The 23828-nt window shown below is 48.8% G+C and overlaps 1 protein-coding gene across 1 annotated transcript in view; it reads left to right on the top strand.

Moving 5' to 3' along the window:
• The window catches only part of PKP1 (plakophilin 1), a 50767-nt gene that overhangs the window by 5703 nt on the left and 21236 nt on the right, over positions 1-23828 (top strand). Inside the window, exons 2-3 of the mRNA XM_064732981.1 lie at positions 2590-2690; positions 14696-15117. Coding sequence (XP_064589051.1) covers positions 2590-2690; positions 14696-15117 — 523 coding nt within the window. The remainder of the gene's footprint in view (positions 1-2589; positions 2691-14695; positions 15118-23828) is intronic.

The following is a 23828-nucleotide window of genomic DNA, read 5'->3' as shown; positions in this document are numbered from 1 at the left end:
AAACTCACCACTTCCAGCACTGCCTTGCTGCTGCTGAGGCCCAACATTGATGTCCTGATGTGGAATTGAAAGGAAATCCCAGGGTGGAGAGGGAGCACAAGGTGAAGGGCATGACTGAATCTCCCATTGAATTTCCCTGGCCACTTCTCTGTCTTATCAGCAAGTGCTGTGCAGCTTTTTGTGCAAGAGGCACTTGGGGCTGGGGAGATCTGGGTGAAGAGCAGTGCCCACCAAATCTCCAGACTATGGAAAAGGAGCTCCTGTGGTTTCCTGCACAGGGGCAGGGCTGGGAGCCGAGCTGGCTGTTGCCTGTTCTCCATCCAGGGATGTTCTCCAGGTGCAGTCCTGCTGACAATAGAAAGCAAATCTCATTATTTACACCACATCCACAGGAATCATCTTCCTGAGAAAATGCAAGAATTTTTAGCCACAAACCAAATCACCATAACAGGTTCTGGGTGCCTCAGGCAGGGCAATAAATAAAGTTTATTCCAAGGATCAGTGGCTGGAGGAGACCTGAGTGGCTCCGGGGCCTTTGTGGTCGAGCTTATCCAGTTTATCTCAGAGATGAGTCTTATCAAACAATCTCAGAGATTAGGATATTTCTGACATTACCCACCAGTTTAGGTGCATAAGTTAGGACAGGTAAGTCCTGATTTTGTACTTTGTTAGACATTCAGAGCTTCCCCTGGAAGTTAATTGGAGTGTAGGGTTTGCACTTCCTCATAACGGGACCTGAGATGCCACAATTATTGAGCACTTCTGAAAATGAAGCTGAAATCACCCTAAACTCTTTTGGACCATCCAGAGAGGGTTAAGGGAATTCCATTGTGAAAAGAGAATGATTCACTTCATTTGTCTTGTAGTGATGAATGTGTTATTGAGTAAAAAATACTTTTAGGAGGGATCCAAAGGTTGCAGTGCCGGAGACTGCTGGGAGAGCTCTTGGACGGGCTGGGGTTGGTAAATCCAAATTCTGGTTAAAGCACTGAGAAACAGAAGAAACGGCTGATGGTTTCGTCCTGATCCAAGATATTTGCATCTTTAAAAAACAAATCTGGGATCCAGTCTCAATTATTCCTCTAGCATCCCAAAAATAATGATGGAGCTCTATACATTTTCAGGAAAAGAAAGTATAGACACACAAAGTCATCTTTTAGAGACAAGACTGGAATTCAAAGAGTGCCATGAGGTTTTGAAGTGTTTGATTGTTTTAGATCCCCAGGTGTTAAATAGACTGGGTCATCCTGGTCCTGGTCTGAAAGGAAGTGACTTTTTTGGGATGCTGTGGTCAAACCAACTCTCAGTCCATCACCACCCTTTAGAATTTTCTAAAGGGTGGTGATGGACTGAGAGTAGGTGATCTGAGGGGTGGATGTATTGGAAATTTGGTGGGGGGAGGAGAAATGTTTTTTGGAAGCTTTTCATTCTGAGTTCTGTGTGTGTTTCTCTTTACATATAGTTTTAGGTCAATAAAGTTTTTCTTCTTTATTCCTAAATTGGAGCCTGCTTTGCTCTATTCCTGGTCACATCTCACAGCAGACACCAGGGTGCATATATTTTCATGGGGGCACTGGCATTACACCAGCGTCAAATCATTACAATCCTTTATCCATGGTGTTTGTTAGTGACCATTGATTGATTTTAGCAAGCCTTGCTCAGGCTGCTCATGCTGATGGGATTGGTAGGATTCAGACATGCAGTGAACTGGTGAAAGGGGCAGGGGTAGGTTTTGCCTTCAGAGAGAGAAATTCTGTTTACTGCAAGTCTTCTATGGCCAGACATTCTGGGCCATGTGGCACAAAATATCATCAGGTTCTTCTCATACTACAACTAGGAGGCAGCAAGTTGATCAGAGGAAAGGAACTACTTGCCTGTGAGCAAAGGCTGAGAGAACTGGGATTGTTCAGCCCTAGAGAAGAGAAGCTTTGGGGTGACCTAATTGTGCCTTTCCAGTACCTGAAGGAACTGACAGAAAACAAGGAGAGAGATTATTTACAAGGGCCTAGAGGGACAGGACAAGGGGAAATGGCATCCCGCTGTCAGAGGGGAGAGTTAGATGGGATATTGGAAAATAATTCCTCGCTGTGAGGGTGGTGAGGCTCTGGCCCAGGGTGCCCAGAGCAGCTGCGGCTGTCCCATCCATGGGAGTGCCCAAGGCCAGGTTGGATGGAGCTTGGAGCAACCTAAGATAGTGGAAGGTGTCCCTGCCATGGCAAGGATGGAACTGGATGAGCTTTGAGGTCCAACCCAAACCATTCTGGGATTCTGTGATTCCATTATGTCAGACACTGTCCCCAACTCTGACCTTTTCTGCTCCTTTGCTTTAGGTTTTATGGCACTTGGTCATTTGTGCTGCAAACCTTGGGGAGCCCTGGGGGCTCTGTGGTGTGAGGGCTGCAGTTCCCAGCAGTGACAAGGGCTCCCCTTAGTGCCTGTATTCCCTGTGTTCCTGTTGAGATTTATAACTGTCACTTTTCCATAACTGATCTTGCTGTTATAAAAGCTTTGTGCTCTGAAAGGGACCTGCTGGGAATCCTTTCTCCTGGGAATGCTTTCTCATGCTGACCATGCCTTTTCCATTTGCAGGTTCCATGTATGATGGTTTAGCTGATGGCTATGGCTACGGGACATCCCGGGGCAGCTACTACACCAAAACCCAGACAGGGAACAGCAACTGGGGATACCCGGTAAGACCCTCCTTGATCTGGGATTGTGGCATGGTCTGAGGTCTCCGGGACAGGAAGAAGATCTCACAGTCACATAGGGAGGTCACAGTGCTTCAGAAACTCACCCGATAGGGATCCTGGCTCTCCTAGAAATGGCTTCAGTGCAGTGGAGGAGGAGGATTGAGGGCCCCAAACTACTTTTTGTGGGGATTTTAGAGTGAACAAGATTTAGTTTGCATCTGTGTGTTGGTATCCAATGGCACAAGAGTTTGGAAGCTGCCTGAGGGATCAGGGTTGGGTTCAGACTATCACAGCTCAGTTCAAGCCTGGAGCACATCCAGGAGTTCCCATCTTTGTTCCTGTGCACCAAAACATGGCTGTGAATGACATGAATGTGGCTGGAGAATGTGGAGCAGGGGATTTGCATTAGAACTGCTGTGCTGCTGTTCCCAGCCTCGGTGCTACTGAAGATCCTTCAGAGATACTCTCTGTGCTTGCAAAAAAGTGGGTCCAGTTCTTCCACAGTGATTTCCAAAAAAATTATTGTAGATTTCCAGAAAAAGCACAGGTGAGATGGTACCTGTTTTTTTTGCAGTGTGAGTCTGGACATCCCACAGAGCTCCTGGTCCTTGGGGACAGAGCCCTGGTACACAGGGAATCGCTCCCAAGCATTCCACAGTCCACTGGGACAACTTGTGCTCATGTTGCCCCTCCATTTCAGGCCTGTGTTCTGCTGTTCCCTGCTTTTCATAAGCTCTAAAGCAGAAAGGAGCAATTCACAGATCTGGGATTTGAATAGGAGAAAAGCAAAGGACTCCTTTCAACAACTCTGGGACTGTAAAGCAGCTCCATGTCAGCCATGAAAGGTTTGAACCAGGAAAGGTTTTGGTGGCTCCAAACACACAGACAGGGCTGCAGCTTTTCCTGGTGGTTGCCAGATCCTCTGCTTGTTCAGAGCACCAGCATTCCTCAGCTTCAGAAGGATTTACCTGGGTCTTTCCTAATGGCCTTGTAACATGATGGCTTTGAGGCAGTGGTGTCACTTGCTGAGTTTGCATCATTGGGTGTTCAGTAGGAAAACTAGGAGCACTGGAGTGTCTTTGAAATGTTTCTTTCCAGCCTGTCTGTTGGCCCATTTCAGTGTCCCTTCCTGTGCTGGTTAAATCCCAGCCAGAGGGGCTCCTGTCCCCAGATGGGAAAAGTTTGTTCAGAGGAGGCATCAAGTGGATTGGGGGGATGGAGAATTCTGCTGTGAGGAAATACTGGGAGAGTTGGAATTGTTCCCCTTGGAGAAGAGAAGCTTTGGGGTGACCCTACTGTGGCCTTGCAGTACCTGAAGGAGTTACAGGAAAGATGAAGAGAGATTATTTCAAGGGATGGAATGACAGAAGAAGGAGGAATGGCTTCAAACTGCCAGAGGGCAGAGTTAGATGGGATTTTCTTCCCTGAGAGGGATGGAAGAAATTCTTCCCTGTGAGAGAGGTGAGACCTGGGCACAGGTTGCCCAGAGCAGCTGTGGCTGCCCCATGCCTGGAAATGTCCAAGGTCAGGTTGGACAGGGCTTGGAGCAACCCGGGACAGTGGAAGGTGTCCCTGCCCATGGCAGGGTGGAATGAGATGGGCTTTGAGTGTCCTTCCAACCCAAACCATTCTGGCATTCTGGGACTCTGTAATGGGTCAGAGCACAGGTCCATCCATCCAGGTGTCCTTTCTCTATCCCTAAGACAGTGGTGGAGCCCTGCAGAGGGTCCAGCCATGGTAACCAGGCAGGGTTTTTGTGGCCACTAGAAAAGTGCAACTGAGGCAGTTCCCGAGGTAGAGTTGGAGCATCTGAGCTTCAAGACTCAAACAATTGGGATGTTTTGTTTTGATGATATGTTGCTGTTTGCCTATTGTGATTCCTGAATGGAGTTTGCTGTGCTTTGTCCAAGCAAAATTGCTCTGTTTCAGCCATTCTAAGGGTTTGTAGATGGGTTTTTTGTTAAAGATGGAGGAAGCCAAGGCCTGGCTCTGCTCATGCTGGTAAGGTGCTGCTGCAGCTGCTGCTGCTGGTGTGAGGGTTATTGTTTCCTGTTGTTAGTTCCTGATCTTGTTCCCAATCATTATGGCAGCTGGACAGATGCTGGGTAGGTGGGCATGCCACTGCCTGCTGGGGGTTTCAGTCAGCAGTGTTGGTGTTCTGGGGAGCAGCTGGAAGGTGGTGATGAAGGTGATAAAGTTCAGGACCTCCATTAGACACAACAGTTCAGTCCCTTCAGGCTCACCAGGGATTTAGGCAGCTCTGTCTGTTCTCTGAGAGACTCCTCTGCACTTACTGAGGAGGGAAGGTGTTTCTCCAAATTTAAGTGTCATGCAAGTCTTTAATTCTAGATATTTTTGATAAAAGTCTTCAGGATCTGTGTTGCTTCAGCAAAAAGGACTGGGACCTGTGAAGGATTCACAGCAAACTTTGTCTTACCTGAGTCTATCTGAGAATCAGCCATTTAGTCCTGACAAGTTGTCTGACTCCTCCCCTGGCCAACAAAGGCAGAGGTAGGGGCAGTGATTCATCTGCTCCACCTGGGAGATCTGTCAGGTCAGGATGAATCAGCCCCCCTGGATCCCTATCTCTGCCACAGGAGCTGGAAGGAGCAGGGAGCTGAGTGCACAGGGGGATGACTGCAAGCAGTCCCAGGAGGCACTGGCACTTTGGAACACATAACCTCAAACCTAAATGTGCTTAAAGAGCTCAACAGACACCAGACTCCCCAACCACACTGAGCAGCCTCCTCCATTCTGCTTTTCCCAGACAGTATTAAAGGTTCCACACATCCGCCACCAGCCTCCAGCTTGGGATAACTTCAGCTTTTGTCTACAGACCTGTTTGAAGTCTGTGCAGGTTCTGGGCTTCCTAAAAAATGTTTCCTGTTTGTAATTCCTGGGTTTAAGATGGGAAACAAAAGATAAAGCAGATCTATTTTTGAAGGCAAAACTGCTGGACTTATTTCCAGCTGGGGCCGGTGCTGTGAATGTGTCTGAAAAGTGGCAAAATCCTTTGAGGTGCACAGGCAAGCTCAGATACTCCAGAGAAGTGACCCAGTGTAATATTCAGGGGAATAGCTGCCTCCCAGTCCCCCTGGAGTTAAAAAGGTGCAGTGAGAAATCCATTTCCAGGGTGTTGCTCTGCAGCACCTGCACCTGAGACACTGCAGTGCCCTGATCTAAGGCACTGCCTCAGATGGTGACACTAAAGGTGTCCTCTCCCACCCACAGCTCTTAAAAACTGCTATCCCCGACTTCCTCCTTTTGTCTTGTGTTGTGTCTTCCTGGAAGTGTCAAACTTTTCACTTCTGTGTTTTCTTCCCAATCTTGTGAGACTGATGTTGAAATATTAGAGTAAGAGAAATGATGGATCTGGATTCTGGATCAGTTTGGAACAGCCTGCCCAGGGCAGTAGTGGAGTCCCCAGCCCCAGTAGTGTTCAATAACTTGTGGATGTGGCTCTTGAGGACATGGCTTAGGGTGAATGTGGCAGTGTTGGGTTGATGATTGGACTTTTTGATCTTAGAGGGCTTTTCTAATTTGATGATTCCATAATTCCTTGTTTTTAACACTTTGGATTAAACTCTCCAATTCACCCATTATTACAAATGACATTTTTTTCTGTTAATTCCCCTTGTGGGCTGCCTTGTTTGCAGCATCGCTGTCCCCAGTGAGCTCCTTCTCACTGCCAGGGCAAGGAGCACTGAGCCAGTGGGACCTCTCCAGGAGGCACTTGGAGGGCAGTGGGTTTGCAGCATTTCCTCACCTCATGTGTCAGGGGCTGGCACAGCTTCCAAGGATGAGAATTCCTTTGGGAATCCCTTTGCTCAGATCCACACTGGGATGCAGTAATGGGAGGATCCGTGCCTGCAAACCCCTCTGTGTCAGGGTGATACCTCAACCCAGGTGCTGTGGAGCCTTAGAAATATTTGTCACCCTACTGCCACTGTGAGCAGTTCCCAAAGCCCTCCAGCCTCAGGAGCTGTGTCCTGGTGTGAGCAACACCTCAGGTCCCACAGTGGTGACCACGATTTACACAGACAAACCCAGGGGAGGGTTAAGGAAGCTGAACTGAGCACCTAGAGCAGTGCAGTCATGGCAGAAGCCTCGGCATGAGCCACACCCTTGTCTCTGACAGCTCAGTTCACCCCAGAAATGGAGTCTCTCCAGCAGTGTTGCAAAGCCACAGCCAAATGGGTCCATGGGTTGCAGGGACCTTGGTGCTCACCCCAACTGCAGGTACAGCTTTGGAGAGGCACAACCAAATCCTAAACACATGGAGGGCAGCATGTGGGGTTCCACCAGCAAAGACCTCTGAGGCTCAGCTCCCACCCAGCTCTTGCCTGGGTCTGCTGGGTTGGCAAGTCCATTGCTGACAGGGAGTTTGGGCATTCCCAGGTCCCACAGCATGACCAGGATGAGGCAGGCCCAGCACAAGGTACAGAGCCTCCCTGGCTCTCCATGCTGCTGCTTCCACAAGAAGGAAATGCCCCACATGATGTGGATGTGTCCAGTGCGTCCCCCCAGCACTGCCCCCAGCGAGGGCAAACAAACCCTGGAGGTGCTGGGGAGGGAATCTCAGATGTGTCCTGTCTCCAGCAGATCCTTATCCCCACAGACCTGAACTGGGGCTTTCACAGAATCACAGGATCACTGAGGCTGGACAAGACCTCTGAGATCATCCAGTCCAACCTTTCACCCATCACCATGAGTGCAGGGTCCAGTCATTTCTTGAACACCTCCAGGGACAGTGACCACACCGCTGCCCTGGGCTGACCACTCCAATGTTTAAAAACCATTTCCATGGAGAAATTCCAGTTCTTCCTGATGTCCCACCTGAAACTCCCCTGACACAACTTGATGCCCTTTACTCTTGTCCTGTCCCTGATCCCTGGGAGCAGAGCCCAACCCTCCCCAGGCTGTCCCCTCCTGTCAGGAGTTGTGCAGAGCCAGAAGGGCCCCCTGAGCCTCCTTTTCTCCAGGCTGAGCTCCTTCCCAGCTCCCCCAGCCACTCCTGGTGCTCCAGTCCCTTCCACAGCTCCCTTCCCTTACCTGGACAAGCTCCAGCCCCTCAGTTTCTCTCTTCCAGGGGAGGCCCAGGTGTTACTTTAACAATGGTTCTGGGAGCAGCCATGCTCCCAGACCAAGGAATATTTGGCTGGTCTGGTGGTACTGGATTAAAGCAATTATCTGTAGTAATTACATCCGTTATGGCACTAGTGAGAAACACACACCAGTGATCCCTCTGCACCAGAGATTGTAGGAATATTTATAACCAAAACTCCTCTGTGGGACGAAGTGCCAGAGCTTTCTCTCTGAAGAGCATTACCTGAACAAGAAGTGGTCACTTCTGTCCCTGCCTGCCTTTGCCTCTTTGGACAAAACCTCTCATTGTCAGTGGGAGCTTTGTTCCATAAGGATTTCGGATGAAAATTTGTTGTCTGTTGTGACAATGCATCCAAGCTTAAAAGAACCCCAAAAGAGAGTGGTTTGGATAACCTTGCCAGAGAAAACAAAGACTTAGAGTCACTGCACATCATTGCTTGGTCAGAGCTGGGTGTCCCTGGGAGGTTTGCATGAGGCTTTAGGCTTTGGAGCAGCAAGTTGGACACTGCCTTCCTTGGCCAGAACAAACAGAACCAGCAAGACCTAAATCTCAGCTCAAGGAGAAAAAAGAGATGAAAAATCATAGGGAAAGGCAGCTCCTGGGAGAGGTGGGAAGGAGCATTTCAGAAATAGATAAACAATGTATTTGCTGGTTTTGCAATTTTTCTCCCTGCCATGGAGGGAGCAGCACTCAGAGGGTTTCGCAAGGAGCGTGAGGAGCTCTCCCCACCCAGCACTCAGGGTGGGACCTGCTCAGGTTGCATCTCCTGTGCTTTGCCCTCCAGCCTGGGAGAAACCTGCTCCTGACGTGTTTATACGGAGCCCTCACTTCTCTGTCTGCAGCTCTAGAAACAAACAAATTGCAAGGGAAAAAAATCCAGGCAGGTAATGAACTGATGGCGTCCTCAGATGCGGAATCAGAACCACCCAGTTCTCTGGGAGGGCTCTGACGTGGGAAGGCAGAGCTGGATCCGGGTGCCATTCCTGGGCTGGTGCACCTTGCTCTGTGCTTCTGCTTCTCTGGAAACTAGGGGGAGGACAGAGATTTCTCCTACCAAGCAAAAGGGTTTGTGGAAGAAAAAAAAAAACAGAAAAGGACTCATGGCTGATTGCTGGGGAAGTGCCATTTTGACTTTCTCTCTAGAACCACTTTTATTCCAGCTGAAATAAGAGGTTAAAGATGTTTATTTACCTGTTTCATGATGGGTATTCCAGTTGTTGTTCCAAGAACATACTGCAGGCTGAGAACTGGAGATCCACAAATGCTCATTACTCTGAAGGCAGGTCTGTGCTGCTGCCAGGGAGGGAAGCACTTCCTGGGCCTGCCAGGAGCAGCAGAGCCACCAGTGCTCATCTCCAGTGCCTTGCCTCCCTGCCTGCTTTCCCTGTCTGACTGTGAATGAACTCCCAAGGCCTGGCCTCACGCAGACACACTCATTTCACAGTGGGAGGAGAAGTTCATGCTAAAATTCAGAATGTCAGGTGGCCTGGCTGCACCTGAGCATCCTCCTGCATCCTAAAGCCTAAAGACAGAGACTGCCAGGGCCTGATGGAATGGCTGGAATCAGAATCACAGGATCACAGGGTCACAGAAGGGTTTTGGGTTGGAAGGGGCCCTCAAGATCATCTCATTCCCCCCCTGTCATAGGCAGAGACACCTTCCAGTATCCCAGGTTGCTCCAAGCCCTATCCAACCTGGCCTTGGGCACTTCCAGGGATGGGACAACCACAGCTTCTCTGTGCAGCCTGTGCCACCTGTGCCAGAACCTTCCCACCTTCACAGGGAAGAATTTCTCCCCAAAATCCCATCTAATGCTGCTCTCTGGAAGTTTGAAGCCTTTCTCCTTCTCTTGTCACTCCAGTTACTGATGAAACATCCCTGTCTATGTTCCTGTAGCCCCTTCAGATCCTGGAAGGTGCTGTGAGGTCTCCACACAACCTTCTTTTCTCCATGCTGAACATTCCCAGCTGTCCCAGCCTGTCTGCAATGGGGAATTGCTCCTGTCCCCTTATCGGCTTGATGGGGTTCTCTGGACTTGTTCCAGCAGTTCCATGTCCTCATGATGGGAGCACCAGAACTGTGCAGAGTATTCCAGGTGGGCTGTCACAAGAGCAGAGTAGATGGGAGAGTCCTCTCCCTCCCTGCAGCCCACGCGCGCTGGGGGATGAGCCTGGGACATGGATGACTTTTCTGGGCTGCTCCTTGGCAATCCAAGGAGTTGAGTGATGGAAGGGGACACCGTTCAAGCTGTCCCGACTTCTCAGCTCCTGTGGGGAGAAGCCTCGGTGACAGCCTGAACCCTTCAAAATGCTGCCCAAATCCTCCTGTGCAGAGGGAATCACTGCCTTCTGTCTCCACCCCACTGTGAGGGGCTTCCTGGTGTTTCCCAGCATTTCCCCACACTCCTGAAGGGCAGAGGGGTGGATGGCACACCATGCGCACACCTGTGGGCAGTGGGCAGATGCAATTCACAGCACTGGGAAATCTGGGCACTGATGAGGTCTGAAGGCCAGAGATTGATTCTTTCCTTTCACTGCTGCTCTTCTGCACAGGGAGAGCTCCCTGCACCCAGAGTGGCACCAGCAGAAGTTGGGAGCTGTTGTCTGGTGGCTCTTAAAACCACAGACTGTGTGACACCTTCGGAGATGGCATCTCTGCAGACACAGAGTGCTTCCCTTCTTCCTCGCTGGGTGTCCTGTCTCACTGATGGCTGCAGGAATTCCATTCCCTTGGCCACATTTGCTCCAGTCCCTGACTTAGCTGGGTCAGGATTCATCACAGGGATTTAGGTTTTAGTGTGGGGAAGCTTTGCCAGGACCAGGAAGGGATCAGGTCAGCCCCGGTCCTGCAGGGATTCACAGGCTCAAGGTCTGAGGTCCATTGGAGCTGGCAGGAGAATCCTCATTGATCTGGAGCCGTTGGTTCAGGCTCCTGCTGCAAAAAGGAATTCTGAGATACCAATTAGGTCTGTGCCACTTGAAAGAGATTAAAATGGGCTCAGCCAAGCATCTGGTAGAATCAGCAATAAAAGTCCTGGACTGCCTTTGGTAATGAGCTTCACATCACACGGGAACGATTTTCCCATGAGTTTGCAAAAGGCTCCCCCGCCCTGCTGGGACCTGCTCGGACTTGCAGCCAGGGCTCCTGTGTTGCAGAGAGGTGTCTTTGCAAACAGCTTCACCCATCTCGGGGCTGCCAAGGAGGAGGACAGCGCTATGGCCACTCTAAAACCCAGCAGGAAATCGAGAACCCGTGATTGTGTCTCAGTAAACACAGACTCCCCCCTCCCCTCAGTGAGTGCACTGCAGAGCAAATCCAGCTTTAGATAAACAACGAGTTCCTCTTCCAGGCTTCCTGAGTCGGTTTCACCAGATGCCCAGGGGCTCCACGGCTCTGCCAAGCTTCTGACAGCCCTGCAGAATAATCCCAGCTTAAACTGACTCATAAAGAAAACCAGCAGGGCTCACATCTGACAAGCTGCTCTCTGTCCTGTGGCTGCTGCCAGCGGCTCCACTGAGCAAAAAGTCCACCCTGCACCTTCCCACTGCAGCCCTGTGCATCCCTCACTGTCCCCAGGGTTTCTGAACCCAGGAAAAGAAATTGAAATGAGGATGACATCACCTCAGAAGGAAATATATGGTAGATCATGACTTCATGGAAGGTCACTTCACTGTTGCTGTGTGTGCTGCATCCCAAGCAGTGGGATCAGAGAGCCAGTCTATGTGGTGATCCTGGATTTATCCTGGGCAGCAGAGGTAGAGAGAGAGAGCCCCCAAGACTCATCACATTGTACTGTGATGTGCCTCACCCTGGCTCTTCTTTCCACCTACAACCTGTCCTTCCCAACCCCTCTGCAGGAGGCTCCAAACCTGCCCCTGCCCCACTCAGCACCAGGTTTGTTCTATGTCCTCTGGAGAAGGCACAGAGAGAAGCTGCTCCCCTTTTGTCCCCTTGCAGCACTTCACCTGTTTAGATGTACATCTGAAAATATGAAAACTACTCAAATAATAATGATTTGGGCATCAACAGAGCTGGACTAAAGGGCTTAGTCCCACCCAAGTGGTGCCAGGGAAGGGTTTCAGCCATTACCTCTGCAGCTCTCTGGGACACAGCTAAGAGGATTCCCTGCATTCCTGAAGATCAGTTTGTTAATGGAAATATTTAGCTTAATTAATTAACATAATGACAATTCTGCAGAGTGTTGGAGGCAGGAATGATGCTGAGTGTGCTGGGGCTGGGATGGAGTTAGGGCAGAGCTGAGGGACTCCAGGGTGAGCCAGCAGAGGATTCCCATTTCTCCATCACAGAGTGTTTCTAGGTTAGGAAATATGAAATTTTTTTTTTTCAGTGACATGAATTATTACACCAGACACAGGCTTTTCACAATTCCAAGGAAATTATTAGGAGCCAGTGTTGACTTTTCTCTCCCAGCCAAAGGGACCCTTGAGTGGCCTTTGCAGGAAGCAGCACCCAAAGTGACGCTGCTTAGAGTTGGATGAGAAAAAACCACTTTGTTCCAACAAGAGACCATGGAGGAGCTTTCCCAGGATAATCAAAGGGGCATGGAGAAGGCAATTTTATTCCTTAGTTCTTTTTATCCCTGTTTGCTGTATATCTTGGAGATCTCCTTGCCAGACTGCTGAGGGAATGCAGAGCACACACTCAGCATCGAGGGGTAAACAGTCCTAAAACAATTTCTTTTCCTTTCTAGAGTACACACCTGAATGAGTTGTCTCTCATTTGGGCATAACCCTGCAGGCTCCCACAAGCCAGAACTGACATCCCAAAGGTTTAACATGGCAGAAGATTGAATTCAATCCTGGTGTGGCAAACTTGATGCAAATCTGGAGGACTTCTGATGAAGGCATTTTGAACTGACAGCAGGGCATCTAAAGCCATCTTTTTGTTTTGCTAATTGTAGATGGTTTATTTTACCATCTTTTATCCTTTCTTTTTTTATTTCCTGTCTTAGTCATCTCAGTTTTTATTGCATATTGCCTATTGTTCCCAGAGCATCCCATTATCTGAGCAGATACTACACGCCTTGTAACTCATAAGCTGATATTCATTGTCTCCACTTGTTTCTTGGCTCAAGAAACAAGATTCAAGAATCCCTTCTTACTCATTTTTCACTCCCTTTGCTCCCTTTCTAATAGATGGCATGGAGAAGAAAGGAGCATAAGGAAATTAAAAATAAGTGCAGGGACTGCTGGAAGGCTCCATGATGGTGAGAGATATGCAGTGAGGTCCCGTAGTTACAGGGTGGGTTAGACCCTGTGTGTTGGGAATAAAGCACTTTCTCTATTGCCAGCTTTCAGCTTTCAGTTCTAATTAAAGCTCCTGGATGCCACATCCTGATCCCTCAGTGTCCCTGGTACCCAGGTGGGGTTTGGCTCCTTTGTAAGGGCTGCAGGTTGGGTAACCTCTCTCAGGGGTCTCTGTGGTCCTGGCCGACCCTGAGATGTGTCAGAGTCTCTTTTCCCAGCCCGGAAACCAAAGAAGGAGTCAGGATTCTTCTGTTCTGGTTTTCAAGGTTGTTTATTTTCTGTTATCTGTAACATTCTTTCCCTGGCCTGCTGAGGTCTGTTCAGCAGGTCAGTCAGTGGCACACTGCCTGCCTTCAGGGTGGTGTTGTGTTTCTATACTAAAAACTACCTGTACTTTATTTACAATTATTTTCCAATACCTATCACCTATGTTAGACAGTGTGTTCCTACTCTAATCCAATCCAAAAGTGCCACCATCACCCAGAAGATGGAGGCTAGGAAGAAGGAGAAAGAAGGACAGGGCACACCCAAATTCCTCCATCTTGGGACCCCAAGCCCCATTCTAAAAACCCCCAAATTTTACTTTTCACCCTGTGCCAAACTGACTATCATTCTACTTAAACTTTCGTGGCTTGTAATTCCTCATACAAGGTTGGTAATTTTTTCCATGGGTCAAAATCAAAGGCACAGGGGTCTTGGGCTCTGTGCCAAGGTCTCTGAGCCCCCTGGCTGGGGCTTGAGCCCTCCAGGGCAGCCAGAGGGATGTCCTGGATTCCAGCAAACCTCCCATCAATTTTGGGCATGAAAACACTTGGGAGGCCCAGGAAAGCAGTAACAGGCAGCCAGGCGGGCCTGGCCGTGCCCAGCTCAGCCCTAATGCCATGTTTGTGTTTGGCAGCTGTGAAAAACGCCAATCACTTGCTTATAAAATTTTAAAAGTTTAATAGTAATATAATGGTTATAGAATAATAGTAATATAATTAGAGTAATAACAATTTGGACAAATTGAATTAGGACAATATGAGACAATAAATACAAAGAGTTACGGATGTCCGGGTACCTTTTTCTGGGCAGCACGAGCCTGAAAAAGGACCCCCGTTAACAGAGGATTAACCCTTAAAAGCAACAGCCTGTTGCATATTCATACACTTCAGACATGATGCATAAATTCTGTTCAAATACAGGATTCTGGCTGGTCATCATCAGCTTCTTCCTCTGAATCCTAACAGTGCTTTCAAGGCGGGAAGAAGTTCATTTCTTCTGATAAGAGGGCAATGAATTCTTTTTCTCTGAAAGATTCAGGTGTCCTGTGGCTGCTATCTCACTGCAAGTCCTTTCTTTAAAAAAAGAATCCTACATAACATAGTTTCTATTTTAACATTTTTTATAACCTAAAACTATATTTAACACAGTACTTAAGAGCATTAATACAGCATTACTTTCTAACAGGACACATATAATATATGCATGTATCCATGTGCTCAGATGAACTGCGCCACAGTCTAAGGAGCACTGACCAAACAAGCAGTGAAGATACTATATAGCATTTTAAAGAAGGAATTTTGCAAAACTGTATCTTTGATTCATCTTAAAATCATAATATCATAAAATCCATGCATTTCTCACACTAGCTCTACAACGGGACGCTGAAGCGGGACGTGGAGAACCGGCGCTACAGCTCCTACAGCCAGATGGAGGGCTGGGCCAGCCGGGCGCACAGCAAGGCGCTGTGCAGCCCCCGGGCCGGCAGCGATTACTGCTTCGTGCAGAACATCAAGAGCAGCCGCAGCGAGCCCGACCTCTACTGCGAGCCGCCCCGCGGCACCCTGCGCAAGGCGCACGGCGGCGGCCGCGCCGAGCACAAGGCCACCCTCAACCGCCAGAGCATCTACAGCAGCTGCAGCACCCAGCAGGGAACCAGCAGGACAAGCAAAAAGGTGCCAGCGCGGGCCCTCTCCTGCCCCTCGAGCAACAAGCCCGACGTGGTCTATGCCCAGCCCGTGATGAGCTGCAAGCAGGATGGGGTCTATGGACAGGCCCAGTCCAGCTCCAAGTAAGTGCTCTTGTTAAAAATAAGAAGCTTGACTAGGCCAATATATCCAAGTAAATGCTCTTGTTATGAATAAGAAGCTTGACTAGGCCAACATTCAAGCAGCAATCAATTTATTAATTAATATGGTAAAGTATGAGCAATACAGCGCTGGGTACAGTGGGGGAAGTTTTCGCTCCAGCTGCACACCAATAGTTGAGGGTTACAGGTATTTATAGGGGTACTCATAAAGTTTCTCAGCAGTTTCTATCCAATTTTTACTCATCAGCAGTTTCTATTCCCAATTTTTACGTCACAATTCTATACACTATTGTGATTTAGTTTTTCTCAGGATGTATCCCAAAAGGAGCATCCCCAGATGGTGGTGGTCTGGTTTCTGAAAGAAGAATCCCATCTGGAGAGGTCCAGCTCCCCAAATGTGGGTCCACCTTTTAATTACAAAGACTATAAATCTCATAACAGTGATGTCCAGCTTCCCTTGGTCAAAACCATAAATCCTTGAGGTGATGTTCATCTTCCTTTCTCAAGCTGTTTTTCTCTGTTTTGTTAAGGTGTGAGATAAGCATATTTCCTTTACATATATTTCAAAGCTATAATTTCAAGGATACAAGCAATATTCTAAAACTATACTTCAAAAAGTTATTATTGCAGAACTCTTTAGGGCTTAACTACAAGCAAATGCAACATCCTTAACGCTTTAATTCCAATGCTCCTAAATCAACTAAGGTTAATTGCAAACAAAAGATAGGTTCAAAGGCCTTCTTCCATGCTTTACTTTCCTCAGTTATTATTAGAATTCTCAACTGTCCCACTGTCGGTTTCCACACATATCTCAATCACAAATACACACATTGCCTGTATGTACCTGACACCAAACACAGCTTGGTATTTCACACTCTGACCCTGAGGGAGCCTGGGCAGTGCTGGGAGCTCTGCCCACCAGAGCCGGGCACCTGAGCTGCTGCAGAGCCCTCAGCAGCACATCCTGCAGCTAAGTGGGTCAGATGAGTCACTCCTCAGGGCTTTATTGCATTTCCTGGGCTGTGGAGGGGAACTGATAGGACTGGCTCAGTGCAGATATCTCTGCTGTAGCTCTGTGATATTGGGCAACACAATCCCTCAGTGTCTGTGGTGACATTAACCCACAATGATATGAGGATGGGGAGGTGAGGAGCAGAAGGCCTGGTGTGCAGTCATGGTGTCTGTCCTGGCTGTCCTGCTGCTTCAGCCTGGCAGAAAACTTAGCAAAAATAAAACCTGTCTTGAAAGGAGTCAGTTCCAGAGGGTCTGACTCAGAGCAGAGCTGAGAGCCTGCTAAGCAGTGATGTTTCCCTCTCTTCTCTCCACCCAGCCTCTGCTCCATTTGCCCAAAAGGTCTGATTTTTGGTTCCAGAAAAAAACTGAGTCATAAATTGAAATAAATATCCTAATTGGAATAATCTGACTAACCAGGAAAGAGGAGCCAATGGAAGCTGTTCAATTCTTTCCTGTCCAGAGCATCCAGTCCCATTTGGGATAGGAAATATATAAGGGTGGAGGATAGTCCATTATGTTTGAGCATCAGATCCCTTCTTGCAGATGTTGCCTACAAGCATAGGGTGTGTAAATCCCAGCAGTGAGCTCAGACCCTCCCCAGGCTGTACCTGTGAATGCAGCAGAGTTCCCACTGGCAATCACCTGGTTTGGGTGGTGACTGAGCACTGCCCCAATGCCCTGTGCTACCTCCAGCTCTGGAGCACCAACCATGTTCTGTTGCCCTCTTGGGAGAGACTTGGTCTGCACAAACCACAGTCTTGGAAGCCTTGGAAGACCATGGTTTGCATGTTCTGAACTGCAAAACATTGCAGTGAAAGCTGGAGAAGGAGGGGCTGCAGCTTCCGCAAGAGTTCCCAGGGTTACTGCACTTCCTGTGCTGCATCACCATCACACAGGACTTGCTCTGCACCAGCGCAGAATCTCTCACAACTCCCTGACAGGGGAAATTTTGTCACACAAACAGTAAAAGTTCCTGCACTCATTCCTGGTGGTCCCTGGTCCCAAGGAGGAATTTCTCACTGCAGGATGTGTGTGAGACTGTTTATCAGGGCTCATAGACTTTGTCAGAACTCCCAGCAAAGGTCTGAAACTGTTGAGTTGTTGCCCCAAGGAATGATGGAGATACTGAGAAAATCCCCTTCCCTTTCAGCAGCATAAGCCACACGGTGCCCTTTTCCACATCTGAATGTCCCAGGTTACTCTGGCTGAGCCTCCCTCCTTTGGGACTGAGTAGGAGGGTATGTCCCAGAGCATGGATGCCAAGAATCATCACTGCCCCATTAGAATGTTATCATGAGCCCATGGCTCCCATGTGCCCAGTTCTCCATGTTTGACACATGCCAAATTAGCCCTGGCCAGCCCAGAGCACTGGTAGCCTTGTTTTGCTGCTGTCAGCAGCTCTGTAAATCCTCTGGAACAGGATGCAGAGATGTTACACAAACTGGAAGTGATCTGTTCTAGGGAATTTCTCACTGGGGAGCAGAAGAGTGTAGTGGGAAGGATGGCAGAGTGCCTGAACTCAGGGCTGCAGCTGCCTTCTCCTAGGGAGGACTCAGCTTTGGAGCAAAACCCCTGGCAGGCTCTGGCCAAAGCCACAGTCAGGGCTTGCTCATGGCTTTGGAGACATCACTTGGGGAATGATGGCATTTTCTGGGAGGAGAGCTGCTGTTTTGAGAGGGATCCTCTCCAGCTCTGGTTGCCCTTGGTTAGGGAGTGGCTCCATTTACACACTCCTGGCTTGGGGCACGGCTCATCTGGCAGAACTGGTTCTGCTGTGGAAACCTCAGGCTCCAAGTTGGGCTTCAAGCTGTGGGCTCAGCTGGGCTGTGTCCCCTGGGTGAATCTGATGTGGCTGTGGCACAGCCCCTGCTCTGCCTGAAGCTCTGCAGAGCTGGGCTGGTGCAGTGGGCACTGGTACAGGAGTTGTGTTCAGAGGGGAGGAGGTTGTCCTTAAAGCTTTGGAGACATACAAAGTTGTCCTTTTTGGAAAAATGACTCTTTTGGATGACTCTTAGCCCTCACAAGTGTCTTGCCGGGCACTGTTGGCCTTGCTCTCAGAGTGCTCTTGTTGGGGAGGGGCTTCTGAGGTGGGTCAGGAATATGTCAGGGCTCTCCTTGCTATGTAGGGCTGTTGTGTCTGGAGGATTCTCCACCTAGAGATTTCAATCTTCCCTTGGCTCCCCTGATGTTGAGTAAGGAGAGCTTTGCTTGCAGGTACCCCATTATTAACCTCCCCATGCAGGGACAGGGGTCAGCTGGGTCATAGCTGCTGCCAGTTCCCAGTCTGGGGCTCTGTCCTTCCATTCTGGTCATTCTCCAGGTGCAGTTTGTGCCTCTATGACATGGAAAATTCTGTGTTCAGTTTTTGTGCTGCAGATCTCCTGGTTTGGGATCTGTTGGATATCTTGTCTGCAGGTTTGCCAATAACCTGCAAGAGGCAGGGAAGGCCTGGATGCTTTTCATGCTTTCTGAGGGGATCCATGGGGTGATTTCCATTGCTGTGAGAGGGATTGCAGTGGGACCTGTGCTCCACTGGGTCTGTCTGTGATACAAAACTCTGTAATGCCCATGGACTGGCTCCAGAGTGGTGCTTCTCAGTCATCCTCTGCTGTGGATCTGGTCTCCCTGGGTGGTGTGAGAGGAAAAATGGGTCACTGAGTGTTCTCAGGTGGCAACAATGGTGTGCAGGTATCAAAATTCTGAGTGTACAGTAACTGTCAAACTGTCTGTGCTCAGCAGTCCCTCTGCATTTGGTGACAAAGTTATTTAATTTCCACAACTGGTCTTGATTGTGTGATTGCTGCCATTTATTGAACTGTATAAGAGAGGGAAGAGGAGACAACTGATAACAGCTGATCACTGATATCCCTCAGAGTCCTCCCTCTTACAGCAGCAGCTCTGACCACAGTCCCTTTCTTCCAGCTGCCTGCTGAGCAGTGCAACACTGAACTGTTTGTCAGGAAAAGCCATTCTATGATTCCCTTATAAACTAAATCATGACACAGGGGTTGACTCACCCCATGCTGTTGGTCCTGGTGATGAAATCTGAGTTCTGCAAAGTTTGGAGGTTGATCAGGAGGTTGAACACTATTTAAAACTCCTCATGTAGTTTACTCTCCTCCACCAGCCCCAGTCATGATCCTGCCTCAGTGAGCAGAGAGGGACCTTCTCATGTCTGTTCCATTTCTTTCATAAAAAATTTCTTCACAGAAGGGGTTGTTTAACATTGGAAGGGGCTGCCCAGGGAGGTGGAGGAGTCCCCATCACTAGAGGTGCCCAAGGAACACCTTGGATGTGGCACTGAGTGCTCTGGGCTGTGTGGCAAGGTGAGGATTGGCCACAGATGGGCCCGATGGTCTCAGAGATCTTTTCCAACCTCAGTGATTCTGGGATTCCAGACATACTTCTGTTCACTCAGAGACTTGAGCCTTGGTAATCACTGTGTCATATCTGGATCAACATTTCCAAGCTCAGCATCTCTGGCCTGGGCTCAGACATTCAGGGTGTTCCAGTGGCTCCTGCCCAAAGGCTGCTCTCAATGAGCAGCACTCGCATTTTGCCAAAATGCTGCACTCTGGAGTCTGGTAGAGCTGGAGGAATTTTCTTGGTGCCAGGACTCCCTGTTCTCCACAGAACCCTTCTCCTTCCTGATCTCTTGTGACATCTCCCAGAGCTGCAGTATTTCACCCTAGAAGCTGCAGCACTTTAGTGATTTCAGCAGCTGGTGGAGACCACCCAGATCTGCCCACTGGGAGCCATTTGCTCTGCTGGGTGGCACTTGCTGCATGTTCCAGGTGACAGGGCAGCACCCTGGGCAGGCAGCTTTTGGCTAAATTACATGTTGCAATGTTATTGATGTTATTGATACTATTTATGCCCACTCAGGATAAAAGTTTCTACATCCTGCTTGGTCACCAGAGAGCAGTGGTAAGAAGCAGTAACAAACAATGGTATGTTTCATTCTTCTGGGAAATCTGGAATCTTTGTGCCCCTCCAACTGGAACCTGAGGTGCAAGAAATCTGTGCCCACCAGGGACTGACATTGTATTAGCTCTGCTTAGAGCTGTTGTGCTTTGTGCTCCAGGGGCCTCATGGCACAGACAGGGCAAGGTGGTGGCCGTGGTGTCAGTGGCCCTGCAGTGGTCTCAGCTGGTCACAGCACTGCAGGAGATGCCTCTCTCTGAGCTGAGGTGCCAGTGCCAGTGGGTCTGAATTCAGAGACAGGTCCCTGGGTTACCCCCTAACAAACCAACACCCCTTGCTGCTCTCAGGGAAGCCCAGATGTCTGAGCTGCAGACATGGCTGAGAGCCCAGACTCATCCCACCCCTGGAGAAGGGGGGTTTCTCCTTTGGAAGCATGGAATGGGGAGCTGGGTGTCTGCAGACACCCTGGCTGAGGGTTTGCTGATCTGGATCAGGAGCCTTTAATGGGCACCTGCAAACCCACACTTACCTTTGGCCCCATTGGGAGATGTGGATGCTCTTCCCTTTGGAGTCTTCTTGAGTGTGGAGGAGACTGAAACACCTCATTAGAGACCATGTGAGTGTCTGTGAGTGTCTGTCCAGGCACCTGGGGATCCAGAACATCCCAGAGTTGCTCTGGCAGAGGTCTTGGATGCCTCAGCTGGCAGCTGTGCAGGGGGCAGTACAGACTGGGACAACCCTCTGGGATTTCTTGGTGCCACATTTGGCTCTGGTGACACCGACCTGGCCCTGGCTGAGCTGCTGCAGTCTCTGTGCTGTGCCTGAAGCTCAGGGACACTGTGTCCCCAACAGCCATCCATTCCCTCCTGAGCTCAGCTTCTCTGGCAGTACTGCAAACAGAGGGAAGGACAGGAGTTGTTGAAACAGAAAAGGTGCTGAGGGTGGTTTCTGATCTTTCTCTTGTCTTTTGGGATAATTAAAGCTGATCAATATCAAAACATCAATTCTTCAGGGCTAAGCCAGGCAGTGAAAGCAGAACTGAGTACGATGAAAGGCACCTTCATTTTGGTATGTTTTTATTTGGGATAGAATGCTGGGATGTGCTGAACACTGCTTTGAGAGTCTCGACTCTGATTTATTTATGAACAATGGAACTTGTTAATTCCTCTTCTCTTGGGAGCCATAACAAGCAGGACAGAAACTTAGATGGGAATTAACACAAAACCATCTGCTCATGAAAGGTGAGGGAAATTGCCTTTCTCTGATACTGATCCTCTTCAGTATTTGTTTGCCTTCCATTCAGAATCTGATCTTCTTTGTCTCCATTGAATCATTTCTAGCTGAGGTCTCTTCCTAGTCTGCTTCTTTCTTGTGGAAGAACAACCTTTGGAGGTGTTCCTGCCAGTCACATTGCCCAGGCTGGAGGTGGCTCAGTCCAAGAGTTTGTCTTGAAGCAGGTTGTTGTTCCCACAGTGTGCATCTGGTTGGGAATATCCCTGACTGGCTGAGGAACAATCTCCCCTTTGCTGGACTTTGCCAGGGTGATTTTATTCTCAGGTAGGAGAAATCCCTGCTGCCTCCTGGGCAGTGTGACTGAGCCTGACTTGACTGCTGAGCTGCTGTGAATTTCTGCTGAGGACACAGCAGGGAAAAGGGAACCTTCCCCATTTCCTCCCACAGAACTGCACCTGCATCCCAGTTTTTCCCAGCTGAAGGAGGGTTTGTCCCTCTATGGAGTGGATGTGAAGAAAATTCCCTTCCTTGAGCAGCTGGACCAAGTGGACATCCTTCTGTCTCAGAAAAAGTGCATTTAATTCAATAATTATAAAGCAAAATAGATCACTATGATAACATGGCCACTGACCTGGTATTTTTCCCAATCTCTCTCTCTTCCCATTCCTCCAGTCCAGGTCCCAGTTCCCAAAGGAGAAGCCCCTCCCTGGTGCAGGATCCATCACTTCTCAGCTCAATTGTCTCAGGAGCATGAAAAAAACAGAAAAAAATCACATCCTGGATCCAACCCAAGGGTTTCTGGGGCTCCATAATTTCTAGTTTACTTAGTCTTTCCAGTTTTGTCTCTCCTTGTTGCAAGTTTAATGGAAGTTCCTTGGTGCCAGGTTTTGATAGAGGTTCAAACTGATGGAAAGTCTTATGAAGAAGTGGTGTTTTATTGCAGAAATAAAAGTGGAATGAGGTTTACCCAGCCTTAGACATGGAATGCTTCAGGTCCAGCCCCAGACTGTTGTCTTTCATTCCTGCATACCAAGAGAGGCAGAGGTGTCTCCAGAGGGCAGGGCTTCCTTTCCTAGGAAAAATGTGGAAGGCACATAGGCAAGGTGGTTTTTGAAAACACTGAATTCTTTCCACTGACTCCACAGGTGCTTGATTGAGTGATGCAAGCTGAATGTAACTCTGCCAGTGAGGGCAGTGGAGACCAGAGTCCTTCATGCTGCCTTTTGTGTGAAATTCCCTGTGGAATTGTGCATATTATTCTCTGCTCTGTGCTGTGTGGAGGGGAGCCCTTAGATTCATAAGGAGAAATGTTTTATCTCACTGGAAGTGCTGTTGGTGGTGACCACATGTCCTTTCCAGACCTTTATTCTTTACATTCCTTTGGCACAGTCAAAGCAACTCTGTCCATCCCATGCCTGGAAGTGCTACAATCTTGTGGTGAAGTTTAACACTTCAAATGTAGTGGGTTTATTTAAAGAACTTATTAAAAACCACTGTTCTGTTGGTCTGTGGCATTGTCTGAAGATGAGCAGCCCCTCTACAGAGTCACTCCTGGTATGACATGTAGAAAAAATGTGTATAATTAAATGTGGTTCAATCAGGGAGTGATTTCCTGACCTCCAGGTGAAACTCTCCATCAGTCCCAGGGAACATCATCAGCCAGGCACAGCCACAACTTCACTGGCTTGGGAAAGCCCTCACACTTTTGGATTCCATCCACTGCTAATGAAGCCTTTCTCATTTGTATCCTGTCACTACTGACAGAAAACCAAGCAGGAGTTTGGGTTTTACTCAGTCCTCAGTCCTGGACTTTGCAAATTAATGCAGCCACCACTGCCATGAGCTGAGATCCTCGTGCAGCCTGTGCAGGATTCAGCTGCAAGGGTGCTGAGAGGAGACAGGAACCTTCAATGACATTAATTTCTATAACTGGAAGCACAAACAAGCTTTGCTGTTCAGACCCCCCTGAAAGTTTGGACCCTTTTCTAATTCTGTGTGGTTAAACCATCACTGATGGTACTGAATAAGAACAAGCCAAAAAGAGCATGACCTTCACATTTCTAAACAAGTGGGAGAACCTCCAGATGTTTGTATTTCTCCCGAGGTTCCAGTCCTGCCACACGCCAGAGGAATTCATATCCTTCCTCTTGAGTTGCAGGTACATTCTTTACCTCTAACAGGGATGATGACAGTGGCCAGCTTTTATAAGAGCTTGGAGCCAGCCAGAGTGAGCATCCCCTGGGAGCAGGATGTCTCAGAGCTATTATTAGCATCTCATAAACTGCCTATTTGTCCATCCCATCACTCCAGACAGGCCTTTTCCTGAGGGATCTGCTTGAGCTTCCCAAGACCATCAACTGCACTCACATTTCTGCTTGCATCACCTCTCACATCAAAGAATCCCATGCTGTGGGAAAACCACCTGCCTGTGTTACCTTGTCCTCATCACCTGGTGGATGGTTTCACTCCTGTCCACTCACTCCTTTATTTGGGGAACAGTGAACTGGCTCTCTCTTCATTAA

The sequence above is a fragment of the Zonotrichia leucophrys genome, chromosome 26, assembly GCF_028769735.1.
Source record: "Zonotrichia leucophrys gambelii isolate GWCS_2022_RI chromosome 26, RI_Zleu_2.0, whole genome shotgun sequence".
Taxonomy (NCBI): Eukaryota; Metazoa; Chordata; class Aves; order Passeriformes; family Passerellidae; genus Zonotrichia; species Zonotrichia leucophrys.
This window is presented reverse-complemented; position numbering and strand designations above follow the sequence as displayed.